The sequence below is a fragment of the Sarcophilus harrisii genome, chromosome 4 (genome assembly GCF_902635505.1).
Source record: "Sarcophilus harrisii chromosome 4, mSarHar1.11, whole genome shotgun sequence".
Lineage (NCBI taxonomy): Eukaryota > Metazoa > Chordata > Mammalia > Dasyuromorphia > Dasyuridae > Sarcophilus > Sarcophilus harrisii.
This window is the reverse complement of record NC_045429.1, coordinates 435,194,837-435,217,437: the sequence shown is the minus strand read 5'-3', so window position 1 is coordinate 435,217,437 and position 22,601 is coordinate 435,194,837. Positions and strand designations below refer to the sequence as shown.

The window sequence follows — 22,601 nt, the reverse complement described above, 5'->3', positions numbered from 1 at the left end:
TCTGCCATTATTTGCTTACTTTATTCACTCTGGTTTAAAGTGATCTTTAAGGTAAGACTTGGGCTACAAAACGGTGGCACGCCGCCGTTGGGGGGGGGTTTCTTCATGTGTGTGGCCAACGTGGGCAGAGAAAGAAGCCACAGAACGGGAGACCCTCTGGCCCTGCCTCCTTGGAAGGGTGCAGGCAGGAAAGGACCAACGTGCTGCTGGCGCCCGGAGCCACAGCTGAGCTCTCCAGGATGGCTGAGGCAGCAGTGGTGGGGGAGCCTGGAATCCCAGGCCTTGGGGAGGGGGTGCCGGCTGGCTTTCCTCTGGGGAGGGGGGAAGTTCCGGAGTCCCTCGGAGGGGAGTTTGCAGCAGCTTGGCAGCTGCTGCCCAGTGTGGCTGCTGGGTTTGAGCCTCAGGCTCCTCACTTAGAAGGGAAACTGGCCTCCACAGCTCTGGCCTTCGCTGTTTCCCTTTCATTGCTCCCAGAGCTGGCAGTGCCCAAGTGAAATGCCAGCGGGCCTTTGGGTGCCCTGTCCCCTCCGCCTTCCCTTTCACTTGGTTGACCTGGGCCCTCAGATCTAGATGCACCTATCTCCCCCCCCATCCCCGCCTCCTCCCTCTCTCCCCAGGCCCTTTCTCTGGGGCAGGAGCGGGCAGCCGGGGTTCTGGGAACTAGAACCCGACTTCCTGGAGCCGTCGGAGCCCGCTCATCGGACGAAGGCGCCCCTCGGGGGCCTAGGCCGGTTGGCACAGGATTTCCCGGATCTCTTTGTTCCCCGGTCGGGAGGGACCCTGCCCAGGATGGTCCCGGCCCGCCTCCCCCACACGCCCAGCCCCCGCGCCAGCTCCGAACGTTATTTTGAGCCATCTGCTTAACCACACGGACCGTCCTTTCCCCTCCCACGGAGGCTGGCACTGGGCAGAGGGTGTTCCCTGCGTGTTCGGGGGGAGGCGAGAGATGGGGGAGGGGGATTCGGGGAGAGGTCTGGGGTGGGGAGAGGGACGAGCGCAGGGCACGAGGAGGCGGCGCCGGGGATGTAGGTCCAGGGGCGCAGCGAGGCGGGCCTGGGGGCGGGGCGGAGAGCAGGTACCTGGGTGGGGGCGGGGCCAGGCGCAGGGGGCGGCCCGGAGCCGCGGGGAGGGGGGGGTGGGGGGAGAAAGGCCGGGCTGGGCCGGCCAGAGCCCGGCTGCTCGCGCTGCCTCCCCTTCCCCGCTGGGCGGGCGCCGGACTGCCGCGGCGGTGCAAGGGGCAGCTGGGGGCCAGGAGCAGGGCCATGAAGGTGAAGAAGGGCAGCGGCGGCGGCGGCGGGGCCGGAGCCGCGGCCGGGTCGGACCCTGGGCCGGGGGCCACGGGCTGCAAGGACGACGAGTCGGAATCGGAGCCGGAGCCCCTGGCGCTGCGGCGGAAGGCGCTGATCGGGCCCGAGGATGTGCTGGGGCTACAGCGCATCACGTGCGGTGAGGGAGGGCTGGGGGGCTCCGGGGAGTGGGGTCGGGGCCGAGGCTGGGGCCGGGGAGGAGGGATGCGGCCCCTGGGAGACCCCTGCGCGCCCCTCCCCTCGCCCCAGCTTCTCCCCCATCGGTGAGCGTAGCCTCGCCCCTCCATGCGCTCGTGGGCTCCCCACCCTGCGCCCCACCCATCTTCTCCACTTGGAGACCCCGTCCTCCCCCCTCCCTTCCCCTCTCCCCCTTCCGAACGCTATGAAAACAGCTCTTAAATTGCCCAGAGCCCCCCGGTGTGCTCCCACCCCTGTTTCCCTTAGACCAACCGGGGCACGCAGTGAGGATGGGCTTTCCCCTCCCTCCGCGCCCTCGCTTTGAGGGGCTGGATTAGCTGCGTTCTCCTGCCAGGTTCAGACCTAGGCTTTCCAGGAGAACCCAGTACCCGCCGAATGGAGTCTCCCTGTTTCTGGGCGTTAGCGCGGGTGTGGAGGGGAGGACTTCGGGGTCAGGTGGGCTTTAGGACCAGTTCGAGCTGCCAGGAGCTCGGCCAGAGGCAGCCAGCGGCTGGGCTGGGGTCGCCCCTCCGGCACCATCCCCCTCCTCCCAGCCCCAGGAGCAGCCTCTGATCTGCTTGTTATGGATTGAGGTCAATGACGTGACCCTGAACACTAATCTCTCTGCCTTAAGCCACTGGCCCGGTGCCCCCGGCCTGAGAGAACATCTCCCGATGATATGGAGCCTTTTTGTGGGAAGAAAGGGTACTGTGCTCAAGCCTTCCCTGTCAGCTCCCAGTCCCCAGAGAGGCATTTGGGGGGCTTCCACCCGACTTTGATGATGCTGTCTCTGGAGACTCAAAGCTGGGGGTCTCTAGGTACAGCCCCTTGCTTGCTGCCCCCGGCATCTGTTGATTTGGCCAAAAAAGAATTCTGGGTCCTGGGGACAGGATGCCGGTGAAGGGATGATCTTGGGACTTCAGCTCCTCCTCCCCAAGACCCTGCTATCTGGAAAAAGGATTGAGACAGGGAGTCTGCCCATAATCAAAACAGAGGCAATTTCATCTCTCAGGGAGCTCCCAGCTCACACCCATTAAGTTACATAACGGTTGGTAGAGGCTGTGTCACTGGGCGGTCTCCGCTAAGGGCCCAAATGAGGGCCCAGATGAGGTCTGAGGGAGAGAGCCTTGTGGGAAGGGGAACCGGGAACTGACGCTGAGGGTTGGGACCCCTCTGTTCTCCCACACCTTGCCTGACCATCCCGGATGGACAGGTCTGTCATTGTGGCAGGGAAGCTGAGCACTATGGGTAGGAGCAATGCTTTGGCCCTGGGCCCCTTTGGGGCTCTGGATGTGAATGTTGTCACACAGACCCCACTCTACTTCCTAGTCCAGGGCTTAGAGGGTAAGTTGGGTAGCTTCCAGCGGGTGACATTGCTTGGCTCACACCGTGTCGGGGTGCACGGGAGGGTGCAAAACCTTCCCCAAGGGTTCTCTTTCCTTCACTAAGCAAAAAGGCCTTTTCTTTCTGGAGGCTGGGAGTAGACCCCTTCCTCCCCCACCTTCCTGGGGTTTGGGCCCGAGCACAGGAGGAGGGCCTGCGTGGGCCAGGCCCTTCCCTTGGGACACTGGGTATTCGGACCCAGACTGGAAAGAAACAGGAAAATCTGGGTATCACGCTGGACCAGGGAGAAGGGTCACCCAGTCACGGGTGGGTATTCATTAATCACCTTCGTGTGCCAGGCACAGGGGAAAAGAAAGAAAAGCCAGCCCCGGCCCTCAAGGAGCTTGCAGTCCAATGCAAAGGAACCTCTGTGGCCACTGGAGAGAAGCTTCAGTTGCTATGGGCAGCATACGGGTTCTGAGAAGGGACTTCCCTGGAGAAGGCTCTGATCCACCTTGAGGAGGGGTTTGCAGAACTTAGAGGTTCCCCTTCTTGTCTTGCCTTCCTCCCCTTTCTTCCCTTCCTCTTTGCTGTCGTCTGGCGAACCTCATCACCCCAAGGACTGAGCGCCTCCCCCATTCCCAATTGACTTTAATTTATGGCCTTCTCAACTGCCCTCTTCCAAAGTCTTGCCTTTCATTCATTCCCCCAGAACTAAATGCCTCCTACGTTCCAGGGGCCACGGTGACCAGAGGGGCTACAGAAAGCCCTTCTCGGGTCTGACTGCAGTCCCTTCTGACTCACTCGCAGCCATTTTCTGTTCTCTTCAGCTAGCTGAAGTCGAGTTCATAGAATCACAGCATTTAGAGCGGTAAGAAACATTGGGAATGGAGTGTTCCAACTCCATCATTTTACAGATGAGGCTCTTGGGGTTCCGAGAAATGAAGGGACCCGTTCAAAGTCACAAGTTTTAAGTGGAAGAACAATGAAAGAGCCCTTCTCTCTTTCGAGAAGACCCCTTTTCTTGTCAGTCACTTAGATTCATCTCTTCTCTCTGAGCCTCAGTCTCCATCCCCACCTCAGTCTTATCTAAAAACCCAACCCCCTCAAACCCAATCCAAGGCAGCCAGTGGGACCTGCTTCTGTTCTCTTTTCAGTTAGCCCATCCATCTGTTCCTCCTCCCTTCAGTTCTGGGACGCCTCACCCCCACTCCCCCTAATCCATCTAGCCAGCCAGCGTTGCCTCTGTCCTTTAGCTTTCTCCCTTGTTGCCTCCAGGCCTCCCCCTCCCTCTAGTCTTCCAGGGATTCATGAGATCCTCCCCCCTCTTGGGCTTGGCTGCTGATAGCAGCTGTTCCAAGATTGTCCTGAGCCTTGAGCTCTTGGCTGGGGAGTTGGGGGGAGGGGTGAAAGGAGGGGGAAGCAGTTGTGACCTAAGCACCCTGGACTAGGGGACAATGTGGAGACCCCTCCCCCCAGAGCACCCCATTCCCCGTACGCTAATCTTCTGCCATTTTTTGGCAGCTCCCAAGCACCTCCACCCTCGGTCTTTGCCCATTCTTTTGATACCATTGTTACAATTGGACTTTTCCCCCCACCCCAGAGAGCGGAGATTGGAGGGAGGCCGGAAGGAGGGCCGAATTCCTGGCTTTCTGGGCCCACAGCGTTTGAGGGCTTCTTGGGTTCCGCCTAAAAAGGATCAGACCTAGGGGAGGGTGAGCAGAAGTAAGTCTTCGAGGTCCCTTCCAAGGCTAAGATTTTGTCATTTTTATGGGACCCAGATTAGAGAGAGATTATCACAGAGAAGCTCAGACCCGAGCTTTTGGTCCCAACCCCCTCATTTGACTAAGAATGAGAAGAAGGGCCAGAAATGGGAAGTAACTCCTGCAGCAGGATAGCGTAGAGTCTCCCAGCTGCTACCCTGCCTGCTCTTTGGGAGAGGGGCCAGCCTTGACCAGTTGGGGACAACCCAAACCCTTTATCAGAGAGAGAAGACCAGGCTGGGGGCCGGGGACTCCGGGACTCCCTGCAAGGTCCCATCCCCGGCAGGGAGAGCAGTTCAGAAGAGCCAGGATGGGGTTGGGGCTGATCTGGAAGTGGGGGTCGATGGTTCCCACGAGAACTGCCCTTTCTAAGGGCTCTGAGGCTGGGGGACGAGGCCAAGGGAGGCTCAGTTTTGGTTTTTGTGGCTTCTGCATCAGGCCCGCCCTCCCATCTGAGGGAGGTTATTCTCAGGGCTGGCTAATATTTCTTTCCACCCTTCCGGAGCAGAGCTGTGGTCCTAAGCTGCCTCTCGACTTGAGGCACTTCCTTATCGTCCTAAGCGGCTCCCCAGCGACTCCAGCTTCCTGTTTGTCACTGACGTTTGCACTTGGGCTCTTTCCTTCGAGGGTCCCCATGGACCTCTCAGCCCCACCGTGTCCTCTCCCCTCCTTCTCTGGAGGAAGGAGAGAAGCAGATAGCCTGGAGGAGATGTTTGGTTAAAGTGTCCTCCTCCGGGCCCAGGGAGGTTGGGCTTGAGGGGTCACACCAGAACTTGGTCACCCTAGAATCGAAGCAGGGAGATTAAATCCAGACCAGATCTGAGCACAAAGAGTTAGGAGCTGATCTGCAAGGAAGCCGGGGGTCCCTTCCTGCCTGTGGGCACAGGGCCAGGCTGGGAGGGGGAATATTTCCCCAACTCCAGAAGGCCCCTTGGCTCCTCCAGCAGTGAAGGGATTTGGAGCTGGGTGAGAGGAAGGTGGAGGGGTCCAAGGCTACCCTGCCCCCCACTACATTGCTCGGTTCTAGTTCCATTCAGTCAGCTGATAGCTTCCGGTAATCTGCTTAGGTTGGCCCAAGGGATGGCTAAGCCTCTTATAAAGGGACGACTGGGACTGGTGACTCAGGGCCAGGAGAGATTTTGTGCTTTGTATGTGTCTCTCTGTGTGTGTGAATGGGGGGGGGGGGCAAAAAAGATGGGGGGAGGCTGCAATCTCTTCCTGTTGGGATGCAGGGAGAAAGGGGGCCAGGATGGGAGGATGGGCAGCTGCCTGGGCTAAGTCAGAAAACCCTACTCAGAAGTGGCTATTTCTCTATATATAATTCATACATTTAAAATAAAGGCTTAGCTTTAAAAGGAGTGGCTGGGGGGGTTTCAGACCTTTTGTAGGTCCCACAAAATCATGTCCTCTTAATGACGTAGCTCCCAGATATCTCCTGGGCTTCACGCAGAGGGAGCCCTCTCTTCCTCTAAAGCTTCCTCAATTTTAGCCTCTTCCTTCAAATGAGCTATTTATCGAATATTTAGCTCAGTGCCAGGTGTCTGTGGTGACTTATCAGTCGGAGTCTATTCCCTTCCCTTTGCTTCTAGCCACCCCTACATCCCTCCCTCCTCCCCCAGAGCTCGGCAGCTGGATAGAGCCACTGACACTCGTCTGCAAATCCTGGGAGTCCATAAAACCTGGCCCATTTCTCCATCCTCTCTCTCCCCTAAGACTGGGAACTCCCCAAGGGCAGGGGGCTGTGTATCTCCTCCCTCAGATGCCAGAACTTCCACTCATCAGACCCAGGGGTCTCGGGAAATGGGCTGAACCCCTTTTCTGCCCACACTTAGAAGCCAGACTTTTAGGAATTTTGAAACAGAACTGCGATGCCGGAAGGGAGCTTTGTACATAGAATGTTGGAATTCGTCGTTAGAGCCGGGAGGGTCTTGGAACATAGAGTGTGTCTCCCCTGTAAAATGAGGGGGTTGGACTGGGTGGTCTCAGGCTCTTCCAGCTGCAGAGCTGGGACCTCTCTTGTCCCATTCCCTCCTCTGTTAAAATGAGAGGACTGGTGCTGTGCGTATCCTCCTTTGGGTTATGGCTCATGACCTTAGTTTCCCACTCTCTAGAAAGGGAGGTGATTTCTGCATGAGACAAGGAACTTTTGGGGATAGCACAGTGGCACAGTGGGTAGAGCACCAGCCTTGAAGTCAGGAGGACCTGAGTTCAAATCTGGTCAGACACTTAACACTTCCTAACTATGTGACCCTGGGCAAATCACTTAATCCCAATTGCCTTAGCAAAAAAAAAAAAGGAAAAAGAGAGAGAGAGAGACAGACAGACAGACAGACAGACAAGGAACTTTGCACCAAGCCCTCTGATCTCACCGGCCATCTTCTTCCTCCCCTCACCCCCTTTCCTACACAGATTACCTCTGCTCTCCAGAGGAGAACATCTACAAGATTGATTTCACCAGATTCAAGATTCGGGACATGGAGTCGGGCACTGTCCTTTTTGAGATCAGCAAGCCCCCTGCTTCCGGTGAGGATGAGTGGGCTGCACTGGAGGAGGGGTAGCAGCGGTGGCACAGACTCGCCTGCTGGGAATCTTCATGGGGGAAACTGGGGCCCAGAGTGGTGCATTCACCTGCCCGAGGTCTCACGGCTGCCTCCAGCCCCTGGGCCCTCCCCGAGTCCTCACTGACTGTGATCAGTTAACAAGCATTCTCAAACTCTCCCCACGTGCCCCGTTGTGCAGAACCGACCACCCGGAGGAGTGAGGGTCAGATACAGGCCGGGGAGATGTTGGGAAATCATCTCGTCCAGTCCCCTGCCTCTGATAGAAAAGCTCATCCAATGAGGGCTCTGTACTCATAGTTCTGACACTGTCACTTCTCTCTGGGCCCAGGCTTCTCATCTGTGAGACGGGCCTTTCCTCGGCCAAATTCTATATATAATCCTTTCTAACCTAGCACAGCGCTGGCCAGGGGGGAGGCATACGTGCTTGTTTGAACAATGATGTTCCCATGAGCCTGTGAGCCAGAGACTGGGCCTGCGGCCCTTTTCTTTTCCTTTTGTCCCCAAATCCTTGAGGCTGAGGAATGAGGTGGGATGGTGCTCTGGGCAGGGAAGTCAGGAGACACTAAAAATGGGATGATTTTGGAGGCTAGGGAGAGATCAGTCAGTGCTTTTAGGTAAGAGGAAGAATGTAAGGAGTGTGTGTATGTGTGAGAGAGAGAGAGAGAGAGACACACACACAGAGAGGGGAGAAGGGGAGAGTTTGTATGTTAGTGTGTGTGCCATGAGGTGTGAGTGTGTGTGTGTAAGGGGGTTGTGTTTGTGGAAGTTTGTGTGTGTGTGTTTGGGAGAGTTTGTGGGTAAGAGCACATATTGTGTGTGTGAGAGTGTGTGAGTGTGTTCTGAAGCAGGGGTCGGGGGCAGCCCGAACCTCCCACAGCCGGTGCGACGCTGAAAGCTAAAGTGGGGCTCCATCTTCTCAGGGTGGGGCAGGGAAGGATGAGGGGGTAGAGGGAAGTTGGGGGCTGTATTTGCAGGGGATGGTTTACTAGCCATTGACCCCAGGGTACCGGGGGTGGGGGTTCACCATTGCAGAAAGGGACCTTAGTGACAGGCGAGATATGGATCCCAACGCTGGCCGCTTTGTCCGCTACCAGTTCACCCCAGCCTTCCTCCGTCTGCGGCAGGTTGGAGCCACGTGAGTTGCTGGGAAATCTGGGTGTGGGAGAGGGCTGTGGTTGGGAAGGCCCCCGAGCTGTGCCCGCTGCCTCTGAGGGCATCTGGACATTATTCATGCTTTAAGGGGCTCCAGAAAGCCAGGCCGGGAGCCCCGGGACTATCGCCCAGGGAAAGAGCCTGCCCCCAATGCTGCCCCCCCCCCCGTCTCCCCGCTCTTTCACAGTGTGGAGTTCACAGTAGGAGACAAGCCCATCAATAATTTCCGGATGATTGAGAGGCACTACTTTCGGAACCAACTTCTCAAGAGCTTTGACTTCGAGTTTGGCTTCTGCATCCCCAGGAGCAAGAACACCTGTGAACACATCTACGAGTTTCCCCCGCTGTCGGAGGAGCTAAGTGCGTTGGGGGCGTTCTGTGGGCAGCCCCGTCCTCCCCACTGCTACATGGGGTGAGGGGTGGCGGGGTGAAACACTGAGGCTTAAAGGTCAGTGATTTCCCCTACGGTGGCAAAGCTGACACGGCTCTCGCCTCTCGGAGCCCCTGCGTTTCCCACTCGGTCCCTTACTCGGTTTTTGCACGAGAGGCTCCCCAGCCTCCAAACCAGGGCTCCCGGTGACAGAGAGAGGGCCTTTTTCCATGTCCCGGAAGCCACTGCCCTGAGGTCTTGGTCCTTTCTTGCTCTGAATGGCCTCTAACCTGTGGTTCTTGTCTCTTGCAGTCAGTGAGATGATCCGGCACCCCTACGAGACGCAGTCCGACAGCTTTTACTTTGTAGACAACAAGCTGGTGATGCACAACAAGGCGGATTACTCGTACAGTGGGGGGCCGTGACTCCCCCGGACCGAGCCTCCAACTCTCCCTCCACCCCGGTTCCTGGCCCTTCCCTCCATCGAGCAGATGGTGTGCTTGCCCTTTCCTGCCCCAGGAGAGTGGGGCTGGGTCCTCCCTTGTCACAAACCCCTTCTGTTGAAAGTCTTGGAGGCCCCTGGTCCTGGAGTGAGAAATGGGCCCCTTCCATCTCTCCCCTGCTGGCCTCCTCCCAGATGCTCGACGGATGCATTGCGGGGTCTCTGAGTTAGGGGAAGACATGTCCCCAGGGAGGCCCTGGGGAGAAGGGGAGGCTGAGGGGAGGCCGTTGGGCCAGGATTTGGGAGTTTGGGGGTCCCAGGCACTGGAGAAGTTTGGCAGAATCCTCTCGACGTAGGATAGCGCAATGGGGGATAAGGATTCCACTTCCAGTCCAACCCAGTAGGGGGAGAGTTGGAAACAGTAGCAGCCAGTCCCCTCCATTAGTGATTCTCTTTGTACCTTTCTCGTTCTTCTTGCCCAATGACTTCCCAGGGAAGGGACCTTTTTGTGTTAAAACTCGTCTCTCTCATTGTCTGGCTGCTCTGGGGGCGGCACCTCCGGGCCAAGCCACTCCCCGGGCGGCCTCCCTCTGCTCCCCTCAGCCCCACCATCCCAGAAGCATCCCTGTGCTTCCTCATCCTGCCTCAACATCTCTTCCTTCTCCTGCCATTTCTGGGCCTTCTGGGCTGGTGTTTCACCCCTGGAGGCCCCAGGTTGGAAAGTGTCCCATCTAAGAGGGGAACAGAGCCTGGCCTTGTGGGAGACACCTTATCTCAGAAGGGACATAGAGTCAGGTCTTTGGGCCCAAAGCCCGGGGCTGTTTCCTCTTGGATGGTCACTGTAGCCAAGTACAAGGGGGGCAAAAATTAGGAGCAGCAGAGGTCGCTCTTGTCCAGGGGACAGTGTCAGGGTGGACACCCCTTGGATATTAAACTGCCCCAGCTCAGTGACTCCCTGGGATTTTGAGATTTTCCCTCCCAAACAGAGAAAATGAGGACTCCTTCCACCTTCCAGCTGCTGTGAGGTCTGGGATCCCAGGAGTCTTGTTCCCGAGCTCAGCGACCCATGAGTCCGGTATTCTCACTTTACAAATTAAGAACCTCGGCCGTCTTCTGTACCAGCTGTTCAGGAAGGGTCAGGCTGGAAGCAGAGCCTATAGGGCATGTAGAGCACAGCAGGATGAGGTGGGCTCCTCGGGAAGGTGTAGACTGCCCCAGTGCTGAGCTGGCCTGACCTGCTGCCACATGTGGGCCTCTGATTTGCACCATGAGGCCTAGAGAAGAGGGATGACCCTTAGAGGCAGACCTCCCTTTATTTTGGGGCCTAGGGAAGAAGGATGACCCTTAGAGGCAGACCCCTTTTATTTTGGGGCCTAGAGAAGACCCTTAGAGGCAGACCCCCTTTATTTTGGGGCCTAAAGAAGGATAACCCTTAGAGGCAGACCTCCCTTTATTTTGGGGCCTAGGGAAGAAGGATGACCCTTAGAAGCAGACCCCCTTTTATTTTGGGGCCTAGGGAAGAAGGATGATCCTTAGAGGCGGACCCCCTTTATTTTGGGGCCCAGAGAAGAAGGATGACCCTTAGAGACAGACCCCCTTTATTTTACATCTAAGGAACAGACCAGGAGAGAGGCAGTGGTTCTCCATTAGATCTGGGACCAGAATATACCCATTGCAGCTGTCCACTGCTCAGACTCTCCTTCCTTCAGGTGTTCCCCATCACTCTTTTTACCATCAAAAGAGAACAGCATCGCCCTCGTTAGCCCTTTTGCCTGCTCTGGGATTCTCTCCTTGCAGGACTGGCTGAAGAGGACCATTTGTCTTGTCTTTGCCTTCTTAACTCTCTTCCCAGACTCCCTTTGTCCTTGCCTGTGAATTATCAAGCACTGGGTAAAGTGCTGGGGATGCAGGTAGAGGCAGGCTGGGTAATCTCTGCCCTCTGGAGCTGACTTTCAAAAAGGGGTTACAGAAGGAGGGCAGGGATGGCTACAGAGGGGGAATTGGACTGGATCGAGTCAGAGGAAATGGGAGTCTGGATACGTCCTAGGGAAAAAATCCGATGAAGGAATGAAGAGATTCTTGGGTTCCCAGGGGCATCTCTTCGACACTCATAGATGCAGAGAGAAGCAGGGTAAGAGGGGTATTCCCAGGTAGAGAGAGTTTAGGCAACGAGGGCGTTTGTCCATCTCTTCCACCTCTTGTACCAGTAAGGTGGGCGGCAGCGAGCAGGGCTATCTGGAGAATTAATCCTGAACTCAGAAGAACTGGAAAGAGTAGGAAGGAAGGGAAAACGATCCCTGTAATGAAAAACAAGGTTTCTTGTATGTCTGGGATCGGCGGTCCAAGGTTCTGACAACCAGCAGAACCGAGGGAGGTTCAGCTGTATGCGGAACAGCAGTGGGCTAAGGGCAGCGGGAAAGTTGAGGGGAGAGACCAGGAGGGATTTCCCCATGTGGAAATGTTGAGGAGGGGGAAGGGGCAGCTTCAGGGTACAGGAGGCATCTGTATTCAGGGCAGTTCCTTGGCATGTATGCCAAGTCTCTGGATCGGCCTGAATGCAGGGCTGACTTCCAGGGTTACAGGAGAGAACCAGACAATAACAAAGTTGTTACACGGGGAACTGGGGAAAAGGGGTGTGTGTGTGTGTGTGTGTGTGTGTGCGCGTGCGCGCACGCTTGCAGCACTCAGTGCATGGGGAGAAGGGAGGGTGTTCATCTGCCCTTTGGGTCATGGCAGACAAAGGCACTATGGTAAGAATTAGTGGACTGGCTCTGGAGTCAAACTGCGTTCAAACCCGACCTTTGCTGTTACCTGTGTGGCCTCCTTGGGTCTCAGTTTCCTCAGTTGTAAAATGAGGTTGGACTTGATGGCCCTTCCAGCTCTGGATCTATTATCTTTCTGAGCACAAAAGCAAAACCCTAATTCCCCACCCAGCTCAAGTACGAGCGGTGGAGAGCCAACCATGTCTGTGTGTCTGTGGTGGTGGTCAACCATGTCTGTGTGTGTGTGTGTGTGTGTGTGTGTGTGTGTCTGCGAGGGGCACCCAGTGGAAATGGCTGTCTCGGAGGGTCCAGGCTTTGCGATGGAATCGGGAGGTTCGTTCTGAGTTAAGCCCCAGGACCGGAAGGAACACTGCTCTCTTTCCCCTGGAATGGCGCAAGAGACTTAAGAAGGGGAGGGTGTATTTTCTAATTCAATTCGAGAAATCTTTATTAAGCAGCCACCCTGTGACATCAAGGCAGAAGCGATCTATCTGGTCCCCCCTGCCTTGGGGGGCTTCCATTCCACGGGGAGCCACAGCAAACCCACAGAACAGTACACAGTTCACTTCTCCAGGGGGTATGTGGGTATATATTTCAGAGGAAACTCTCTTGTAACAATGACTGGTAACACGATGCTTTAAGGTTTCCAAAGCACTTTATGTCTATTATTTAGAGAGGGGAGATTTGGTGCGAAGGCAGGGTCCAGGATGGGGCGGCACCCCAATGGCTGGGGACCAGAGGGAGGGTGCTTGTAGTGTGTAAGGGTCTCGTTTTCAGTTTGGAGGGCCTGCCCTCAGGCCGGGGTAGAGAGTAGCTGGGGACGTGGTAGGAATCATGCGCCAGCTCTGCTGCTAGTTAGCTGTGACCTTGGGTATGTCCCTTTACTTCTGGCTCTCGGGGTCCTCTGGAAAGTAGGGGGTGGACCGGTTTCCAAGGTCCCTTCCCGCTCCAACACAGTCTGTTGTCCGGCAGCCGGGGCTGGGCTGGAGCTTAGTCGGGGCGTTGAGTCGGTCCCCAAGGGGCTGGGGAGGGAGCAGACCTCTCCCTGGTGGCCCCGGCCCCTTCTCGGGACTCCCCATTTCGTGTCCCCTTTCCGGGGGCACCATTCCAACCCCCGGCCGTGTGTCGGGACAGACCCTTCCCTGTCCGGGAGCGCCCCCCGGGTCCCCGAGCCGCTCGCCCGCGCTCCAGGGGAAGCTTCATGAATTGGACCGTTGCTTTGCCATAATCAGAATTCGGTCATGTTCCAGTTTCTGAAACCGAGACCTTTTAACTTCCAGCTCCATTAAATTTCCTTTCTGTTTCTCAGGTACCTGGCTTGGGGCGCGCGCTCTGTTCTGCGCCGGGGCTTTGCGGTTCTGGTTTCGGAAACAGGCCTTCCCGGGGGGGGGGGGGGGGGGGGGGGGGGGGGGGGGGGGGGGGGGGGAATTGTCCCCCCGGCAGGGCGGGCTCCAGATCCCAGCAATCGGCTTCTGGCGCAGGGTCGGTCACTTAAGGGGCGGGCGCTTATCGGGCGCGGGTTATGCGCCAGGCTCGGGCTGAGCGCGCACGGAGACGGCAGGGAGAGTCCCACGGGGAGCGGCCCGAGGGGGAGCAGCGGCCCGGACCCTTCCCTCCCCGAGGGGAGACAGACTTTGGGGGGGGCCGGGGAGCGGGGGGGGGGCTATTCGATGGAGGAGTCCCTGGAATATTCTGATCCTAGGAAAAGGCCTTTCCATGATCGGGTCCGGGACAGGCGCCATCGTGATCACTTTATCAATCACCGATCACAGGACAGCCCGCACTTCTTCCCGGGAGGTCATTGTGTGGGAGGGAACGGCCGGAAGGGGGCAGCACAGGCACGCACACCAGCGCGGCTTGTTCGGAAGATGCTGCGGAGGGAACGTCTGAGCCGTTCGGGAGTTTTCTCAAGTTTCCGAGTCTGGGGAAACTATTAGCGCGTTTGCAACACGCGCACATGGGTTTCTGTGCATATTCCTATAGGAACCGTGCCGATAACTGCACATTGGGGTGCCCAATCACGCATTTATACACGTGCTCCGTCAGGCGCAGCCGAGCGGGCCTGAGCCTGCCTCAGTTTCCTCATCTGTAAAATGAGCTGCAGAAGCAAATGGCCGCCCACACAAGAGAACCCGAATGGGGTTAGGAAGCGTGGATAGGAGGGAAATATCAGGCACGGGAGTGGGAGCGGCCCCTGGAACCTGGGAGGGCGGCTCCTCCTGCTCTGACCCCCGCCCTCCCCTCCCTGCCCGGGACGAGGGGTCCCCGTCCCACCCCCGGAGTAGCCCCCCGCTGGGAGCGGCCCCTGGAAGCTGTTTCCCGCTGTTCTCCCGCCAAGCCCCGGGATGGTCCTCCTCCAGCGCGCGGTTGTTTGCACGGTAACTTGGGGGTTAGAGGCCGGACACGGCCCGGCGCTTCATGAGGGCTCGATGCTTGTGAGCTGCCTGACAGGAGCCCCGGGAGTCTCCGCCAGCTCTCCCTCAGTTCTGGGAGCTAACCCTTGGGGACCCGACGTCCGGAGACGGCCGGGCTTCCTCCGTCAGCCGGACCCTGGCGCGCCTGCCCGGGGAGAGGGACCAGAATGAAGGGAGCGGAGCCCGGAGGACAGAAGTTTGCTTTATTTCGACAGTGCGCGGTACAGGCCGGCAGGAGCCGAGGGGATCCGGGCAGTCCCGGCCTGAAGCTGGGTCCCGGCCCGCTCCCCACGGACCCGGGCCCAGGCTCCCTCGCGTGGGTCCCCAGCGGCCTCGGAGGCAGAGGGCGCCAGGGAGCACAGAAGTCTCTGGAGATTTGGTCCTGGGGGACGCGGGTGCCGGGAATCAGACCGAACTGGGCTTCCTCCAGGGCCCCTCTCCGGGCCCAGCTGGTCTGCAGCAATCCTAGACCCATGGGGCAACTTCGGAGTCGGGGGCTCCCTCCTCGCGGCAATTAAGACCAGAGGGGCCGGCCTCCGCCCCAGAAGTTAAGCCCACTCTAAGAGTGGGAAGAAAGTAGGTGAATTTCTAAGCTATGTAGCTTCCGTTAAAGAAAAGAAAAGAGACGCGGAAGACTGGTTTCCTCCTCCATGAATCTCCAGATCACTAAGGACATTTTCAAGTTTCCAGCGGCGTCGGCGTTTCGGAGCTTGCCTGCCTTTTAATTCCCTCCCTGAGGAATCTGGCTGGGGCTGCTCTTTCTTTTTTGCCAGAGCAGACAGTGGCTGCCCTATCCCTTCCCTCGGGAGGGTCAGGACCCCAACACTGTGATGACTTGGAAGGGTCTCCTCCTATCCAGGACTGTGCAAAAGGCACTCCTGCTTCTTCCCCGGCCTGTGGGGGGGAACCCTGGGGAATAAATAATGTTTCCAGGAGAGAAGGGATGGGGGGGGGGGGGAAGGGGGCATGTAGGGGAAGCCCCTGTCACCGAACATGGGGATCAAAGGCAGATTCCTATTGGTAGCTTTGCCTTAGTATCTGATCTTTCTCCTTTCCACAACATACACACATGTTATAGCTACATGTGTACATGTGGCTCACATACTAAGTCAAAGCCCGCCACTATATATACATATATACACACTCGTATGTGTGTGTATTATACACATGCCCTGTGACTATCGTGGCAATCAGAAGGCACCTAATGTTTGTTGATTTATACCTTTATATGGAATACATGTACACAATCACACACTATCTGTCACAACACAGAACACGTGTGTACATGTTGCAACACATGATTTATGTGTGTCACCGCCTCATCTCTAAGACAGACAAAAGGCTTTGTCTTAACCTTCCCTGGCGGACCACTGAAGCCGCTAAAATGAAATTGCAGGTCCATTGAAGGTCATAGTAGTCCTATGTGTGTACATACACATGCAAACGTAATTGCAGGGCACGAGTATTCCATAGGAGGTACACATGATGTCTGCAAGGCATGTGTACGGTGGGTGCACGTGTATGTCACAGACACAATTGGACACGTACACGGCTCATGTATCAGCTACACAAAGAGGCGTGTTTTTATGAAATCTTCCCGGGTGGCCAGAGGACCTGCCAGATTGAGATCGTGGATGCCTTTGGAGTCGAGACATACACACATGTGTGTGCATTCCCATGTATATGTGTTCACACGTGTAGGAGAGTTGTGTATGTGCTTTTGAGCAGACCTAAGCTATTGTGCAGGGGACTCAGTGAAGATACAACCCCCTGTCCCCTCCCTGCAGGCTAATTTGCCACTTGAGAATCTTAAAGAGTTCTTGGGGACCCTGAGAGGTGAATTAATGAAAAGAACGGGGTGTTCTCAGGGCCCTAAGTCAAAGGCTGCAGACCCATTCAAGGGGGAGGGGCAGGGGGCAGAGCAAGACCAGAGCAAAGGCAGTTTCCAGGCCTTTTGCCTGAAAAACAACTTGGCAAAGTCACGTTGCGTTTTTTTTTTTAAGGGTTTTTTCCCTTTTTTTCTTTTTTTGAGGGGAGGGAGGAGCCTTCTGTCCTTCCTTCATAGGGGGAAGGTGATGGATCCGGTGCACCCCAGCCCCTGGGGCATGCCGCAGCCGTGCCATGGCTCACACTAGTCCCATGGGCTTGGAGCTGGAGTTCAGGTAGGCCGGGGCCACCGGGTCCAGGTCCATTAAGGCCGAGTAGAAAGTAGTGAGATGCAAGTCGCTGAGTCCGCTGGGGCCGTTACTGCCCTGCAGGCCCAGCTCGCCGGGACTTCCTCCGGAGCCTGCCAGGCAGTGGGATGGCAAACAGTGCGATGGCACTGGGGACGATGTGACCAGCACCAGCGGGTCTAGGGCCAGGCTGTCGTCCTTCAGTTCCTCCCAGAGGTTTCCTAGGATAGAAACAATGAAGCTATGAATTGCAGAGCAGGTTAATGGAAATTTCTCACTCTGGGTACCCAATGCCCATGAAATCAAGCCCAAAAAACGAGGAGAAAGAAACCTCATTAGGCTCTTGCCTTGACGTGCTCCCCTCCCCAATGCCCTTATGTCCAAATGTACTCTCTAACTCCAACCTTCAATAGCCATGTGACCACTTGCTTATCTGGAAAATGGGCTTCCTAGAATGATCCTGAGTATCACATGTAAGCCTGTGTGTACAGTGCTTGACGTAGGGTAGAGGGCCCCATAGAAATGTTAACTAAGGGCTCTCAGGGCATTTCTCCTCCAGAGGGTTTAGATTTTCTTGTGGGTCACTTCTTTTGTCTGTACTTTTTTTGGAAGAAGGATTCAGAGTTGTGATTTCCAGGATTCGGGAACTCCAGGTGTGAAATCTCCCTCCAATGAGGCAAATTGTAGGCATTTGCAATTGAGGCATACAGTAAGTGACTTGATCAGGGTCACTCAGAAGCAAGACTCAGATACGAGTCTTCCTGGAGCCACAAAAGGACCTTTCTCCAATGTATGAAAATGCCTCAACAAAATTATGGCCAAGGCCACACACTAGGTATCAGGGGAGAATTCAATCCCAGCTATTCTTCTGACTCCAGCCTTCTCTCCATCACATCACAGGTATCAAGCCCCTCTTGGCTGCATTTTGGACCCCTGAGTACTTCAAGAATTAGATTCAAATGTAATTTTATCAAAATAAAAATAGAGTAAAACAGAGATGATATTAGGTGGTTTTCTAAGCTACAACCTTATTTTATGTAAAGTTCAGCGGCCTTCTTTCCTACTTGGGTTTGACCTCCTGGGCTAAGCCAAGCTCTCTCTCTTTGTAAAGTAATCAGAACGACTGACAAATCCCACCTCGTTTTCCCCTTAGCTCCTACGCCATTTTTGACATTCTCCCAAAATCCTGGGAGTTTTGGGAGACCTGTTGAAATGCCCTATGACTTTAATCAGTGTGGGAATTAACTCCCCAAGAGGACAGAACTTACTGGACGTGAGATAATTTACACTGCAGAGAAAACTAAGAAAGCTGAACTCTGTTTAGCTATTGTTCCTCATTTTAGCCTCGCGTCCTGTGTGGGAGCTTCTGGGAGAATCCTGCCTATTCGTTCTGGAACCTCCATGATTTGGGAAGCTAAGGATAACGTTGCCCATTCCTATTAATTCTTATTATAATGGGAAGATCATAGGATCATCAAGTGTCGTAGCAGGAAGGGAATTCCATTTTACAGATAAAAAAACCCTAAATCCTGGGCAAGGGGGTGGGGGAAACTGAAGCCGAGAGCAATTTGTCCAGAGTCACACAGGGGGTGAGAGGCAAAGCTGGGAAGTGAACTCAGAGCTCTTAGGTTTCAAATCCAGTTTCTAAGAGTGCAGGAATCTTGATTCCATTTTAGACTTCCTGAAGATTGGGAGAAAGAACCTCTTCATCATACAGGGAGTCCCCAAGAGCAGGGACTGTGTTCTCTTGAGAGGGAGGGTTTTTTTGAAGCTTCAGGACTGTGTTCAAGTCACACCTTCCACAAGAAGCCTCTGGGGCTCCTGAACACTGCTGTTGCCCTCCCTGTGGGGTTATCTCCCTCTCACCCTGTGAATATTTTGTTCCTACATAGGGATTTGCTTGTTGGCCCCCTGTGACTATCACTTCCATAAGAGCAGGGACCATTTTTGGTTGTTCTGTGCATCCCCAATACTTTGGCTAGTGCCTGCTATGTGATAAATGCTTGTTGACTGACTGATGGATGGCAAGAACTGGGCCTCCTAGACAGAGGGATTCTAAAAGGCAGGGAGGGATTGTCTCCCTCGTCAGCCCTGAGTGACCACATCCTCTTTTTCTTCTACTGACCACTGCTCCAAGCTGTACTTTCAGAGGAGGGATTCTAAACCTTTTTTATCTTATGGCAATCTGGTGAAACCTAGAGACAGACCCCTTCTCAGAATGTGGTTTTTAAACCTATAATTGGATCTGCATCTTTAGCACATAATAGGCATTTAATAAATGCCTGCGGATCCACTGGTGGAAAAACAGGATTATAGATCCGGGGCTGGAAGGAACCTTAGACGCCATTGAACCCTCTAATTTTTCAAATAAGGATATGGAGCCCCGGAAGAGTTAAGTCACTTGCTGAAGGTCACACAGCTATTAAGAGTCTGAATTGGGATTTGACCCTGAATGTTCCTGATACTGAGTCCAGTGCCTTGATCCACTATATCCTGTTTCAATCCTTCTTGGGCTGGATGGGATGACGATTGACGATGATGATAAAATTTCATGGAAAAAATCATAACTCACTTCCATTTTTTTCCTATAAAAGAGAAGGCTCAGCAGACTGAGAAAAATGGAACAAAAATGGTTCATGGGACTTTTAAAAACCAAGATAAATGAAGAGATGGTTTTTTTTAGCCTCCCCTAATTAATTTCGGTCACCAGCTCTAGGCAAACTGTCTCCCACAATACTGAAAAATTGGTGGGGGGGGATTTCTGAAACACAGTAAGAAATCTTTTAAAAACTGTAGCTGTCCCTTCCTTTTCCCCCCACAAAAGTGAGGATATCATACACATTGTCAGACACAGTGGATGTGCAAGTCCCACAGATCCCTTTCCCCTGTGAACTCCTGTTCAATTTGTGCTAATTCTTCAAGAATCAGTTCAAATGACCCTCCTCCAGGGAAACCTTCTCTGAGATTTCCAGCAAAAGCAATCGATCTTTGCTCCTTGGAACTTGATACTTTCTTGGAAACTCTCTTATCATGTTCTCTTTTACATTGAAAGTTTCAGTGAACCTGGGTGATGCCATCTGGCTATTAAAGCACCACAGGATTGCTGGGAAAGCAAAATAGACAACAATGATTATCTGTGGGACAATTCCCTGGATGCTGTATCTGTTTTGGTTTTTAACTATATATAATTAATTGCTTATATTATATATCAACTAATCCTGCTTTAATTATCTGGATCATATAGATGTATATATATATGCAAAGATAAACTGATATATCTTTATCTAAGGATATATGTACATGTGTGTAGATATAGATATATAAGGATCATGATTTATAACTTCTGAAGGACAGTTGGGTGACACTTTGGATAGACTGGCCAGGCCGGAAGTCAGGAGGATGTGAATTCAAATCTGGACTCAGGAGGCAGAGATAAGCAATGCAATAGATAGAACCCTGACCCTGAAGTCAGGAGGACCTGAATTCAAATCCAGCCTCAGGTACTTAGTAGCTGGGCGAGTCATTTAACCCCAATTGCCCCCAAAGACAGTGATTAGCTGTGTGACCCTGAAAAAGTCATTTAACCCTGTTTGCCTCAGTTTCCTCATCTGTAAAATGAGCCAGAGAAGAAAATGGCAAATCATTTCAATATCTTTGCCAAGAAAACCCCAATGGACGTCACAAAGAGACACACAACTGAACAACAATGTATCTTATGAATTAAAATGTTTCTCAATGATGAGACTATTTTTACTCCCATGTATTTGTGATGTTTTTGCTTTTTTTTTTTTTTAACAATTAGAATGTGTTGATTCCCACTCACTCTTCTGTATCCTGTTAGTAAAACTGTATCTTGTTGTGACACAATAGTAGCAAATCAGAATGGATGAAATATATCCTTCCATTTTTTGCTTTTCTATAAGAAAGACGTTCTGTGGGGGAAAACTCCTTGAGCTTATTTGTCCTCGAGGATGTGACTCTCTGGATATTTCACTTGCATTGCAAATAAAAGAATCTTTTGATTAGTGTTTGTCTTGGAACTTTTCTTTTAGGGACCACCATAATTTTGGTTATTTGTGTGCATGTTTCCTCTTGTTCTCTGTGACTTCATTTGGGGTTTTCTTGGCAGAGATACTGGCGTGGTTGGCTATTTCTTTCTCCGGCTTATTTTACAGAGAAGGAAACTGAGGCAAAAAGGGTTAATGACTTGCCCAGGATCACACAGCTAAAAAGTGTCTAGGGCTGGATTTGAACTCATGAAGATGAGTTTTCCTGACTCCAGGCCTGTGCACTATGGTATCCCCTAGCTGTCCCCTGTCCCCCCTACTAAACTAGAGTTTATGTGTCTTTTTATATCTCCTCCAATTCTGGCACATCCTGTTACAGGGTAAGTATCTTGTAAAAGTTGGTTAAATGGGTGTGATTTGCATATCTGTATTCCCAGAGGTCCCCAAGCCTCCTCTCCTGGCCCAGGGGCTCCCCAGCTGCGGTTTCTTGGGGGCGGGGGCCATGCTTACCCTGGAAGTCAAAGTCAGTGAGGGAGGGGTTGATGGTGTCGATGTCGGTGCTGAGGTCTCCCTCTGGCATGAGGGGGTCCTGCATTGTCCTGGCTGGGGAGGGCTCCGGCAACATCTTCATGCCGTGGCTGGGTGGAGTGTGGGCGGGCAAGGGAGAGTCCTGAGGGGTGCCTGGCTGGGCCCGGAGCTCACCATGCCCATCGGAAGGCGGGAAGAGGGTTTGTGGGACCCCCGGCTGGGCCAAGGCCGGCGAGAGGTGGGGGTAGCTCTGCGGGTAGCAGGAGGGCGGGTGCCCCCCAAGTAGGCTTGTCATGGGGTTCTTGGCGTGGATGGGGCCTGGGGCTGGGTGCAGTGAGTGGAGGGGCTGGGGGACAGCCGTGGGGTTGGCCGGGTCACACAGCGCCATGGGTCTGGCAGGACCTGAGCTGGTCAGCCCCTGGGGTGGGCAGGGCATGAGAGGGGATCGGAGTTTTTCACTCTTGTCTCCGATGAGAGTGTCCAGTTCTTCTGGAAGGGTCGACACAAAGAGAGAAAGCCATTAGGGCCTGACCAAGAAATCCCTAAGCCCCTATTTGGCATCCAGCCCCCTTTGACTGGCCCCTTTGGCCAGTCTTGAACTCTTGTTCCCAGAACGTAGCTCTCGGCTCCTGTCTCACAGCCTCAGCCTCCGTCCCTTCTCTCCTATTATTTCCTTCACTCAGTGTTTCTCATCCTCATTCCTGAGTCTCCATTTCTTTCAGTCTTCCAGCTCTCATTCCACAGCCCCCACAACTATTGCTTGGCCCTTATTCCCATCATGAGACCCCCGTACCCATTACTTTTCTTCCATTAATATCCCTTCTCCTCTATCCCCATTATTTCTGTCATTCAACCTTCACTCCCATCACTCAACCCTGCTCCCATCAATTATCCCTCATCTTTATCCCTTAGTTTCCATTCCCCCCCCACTCAGCCTCCATCCTAACCTCTCAGCCTCCATCCTCACCTCTCAGCCCCTACTCCCCCCCCCCCCCCCCCCCCCCCCCCCCCCCCCCCCCCCCAACTCACCAGGCTTGGCCATGCTCTTGCGCACAGCAATGGGGTCTTTCCTTTTCCATTTTTGCAGCTCTTCCTGCATCTTGTCGATCTTGGCCGGATTGAGGGCCCACAGGCAGCCCTTGCGGGACGAACTCCCTGACTTGTTCTCTACCTTCTCAAAGCATTTGTTGAGGGACAGGTTGTGGCGGACAGAATTCTTCCATCCGTCTGGGGCCGTCTGTTGGGATTAATGGGAAGGATGGGAAAGACATCTCGGTGCTCTCTCCCATCTCAAAGCCCAGACTTCTCAGGTTCACTCCATCAGGGACCCTGAGGGACCCCAACATGGGAGGTGGGATGGCCCTCCCCAGCCTCACGCTGAACTTCCTGGGAGACTACAAGAGACTAGGGGACATAGCTATGGTCTGGGAGCCTGGAGCTGGAGGGACCTCAGAGGTCATTTTGTCCAGCCTCCTGATGTTACAGATCAGGAAACTGAGGCCCACAAAGTTAAGGGACTTGGTCAGAGTCACATAGTGACAGAACCGGCCTTAGAACCTAGAACAGCAGAACCCAAGCACGGGTTTTTCTTTCCTATGAAGCACACCCTGTGAGAATGTAT

The 22,601-nt window shown here is 54.3% G+C and overlaps 2 protein-coding genes across 3 annotated transcripts in view; one reads left to right on the top strand and one right to left on the bottom strand.

The window, feature by feature from the left end:
• Nucleotides 1-1,149: 1,149 nt before the first annotated feature.
• UNC119 (unc-119 lipid binding chaperone) lies at nt 1,150-13,169 on the top strand. The gene is made up of 5 exons (XM_031967682.1): nt 1,150-1,446; nt 6,980-7,093; nt 8,164-8,266; nt 8,471-8,643; nt 8,966-13,169. The coding sequence occupies exons 1-5, from the start codon at nt 1,263-1,265 to the stop codon at nt 9,076-9,078; spliced, it is 687 nt and encodes a 228-aa protein (XP_031823542.1). The 5' UTR covers nt 1,150-1,262; the 3' UTR covers nt 9,079-13,169.
• A 1,916-nt stretch (nt 13,170-15,085) lies between these two features.
• Nucleotides 15,086-22,601, bottom strand: part of FOXN1 (forkhead box N1) — a 48,542-nt gene continuing 41,026 nt past the window's right edge. Inside the window, exons 7-9 of one of the 2 annotated variants that reach the window (XM_031967679.1) lie at nt 22,010-22,217; nt 20,963-21,469; nt 15,086-16,666 (exon numbers count right to left, since the gene is read on the bottom strand). In XM_031967679.1, coding sequence (XP_031823539.1) covers nt 16,398-16,666; nt 20,963-21,469; nt 22,010-22,217 — 984 coding nt within the window. In that variant the 3' untranslated portion in view covers nt 15,086-16,397. The remainder of the gene's footprint in view (nt 16,667-20,962; nt 21,470-22,009; nt 22,218-22,601) is intronic. The other variant, XM_031967681.1, reaches the window with a different exon arrangement.

Bases quoted from the DNA above. Each gene is read 5' to 3' on its own strand.
- UNC119 (XM_031967682.1), top strand. From the start codon at position 1,263: ATGAAGGTGAAGAAGGGCAGCGGCGGCGGCGGCGGGGCCGGAGCCGCG. The intron at 1,447-6,979 runs GTGAGGGAGGGC...TTTCCTACACAG, and splicing joins GCTACAGCGCATCACGTGCG to ATTACCTCTGCTCTCCAGAG. The intron at 8,644-8,965 runs GTGCGTTGGGGG...TGTCTCTTGCAG, and splicing joins CCCGCTGTCGGAGGAGCTAA to TCAGTGAGATGATCCGGCAC.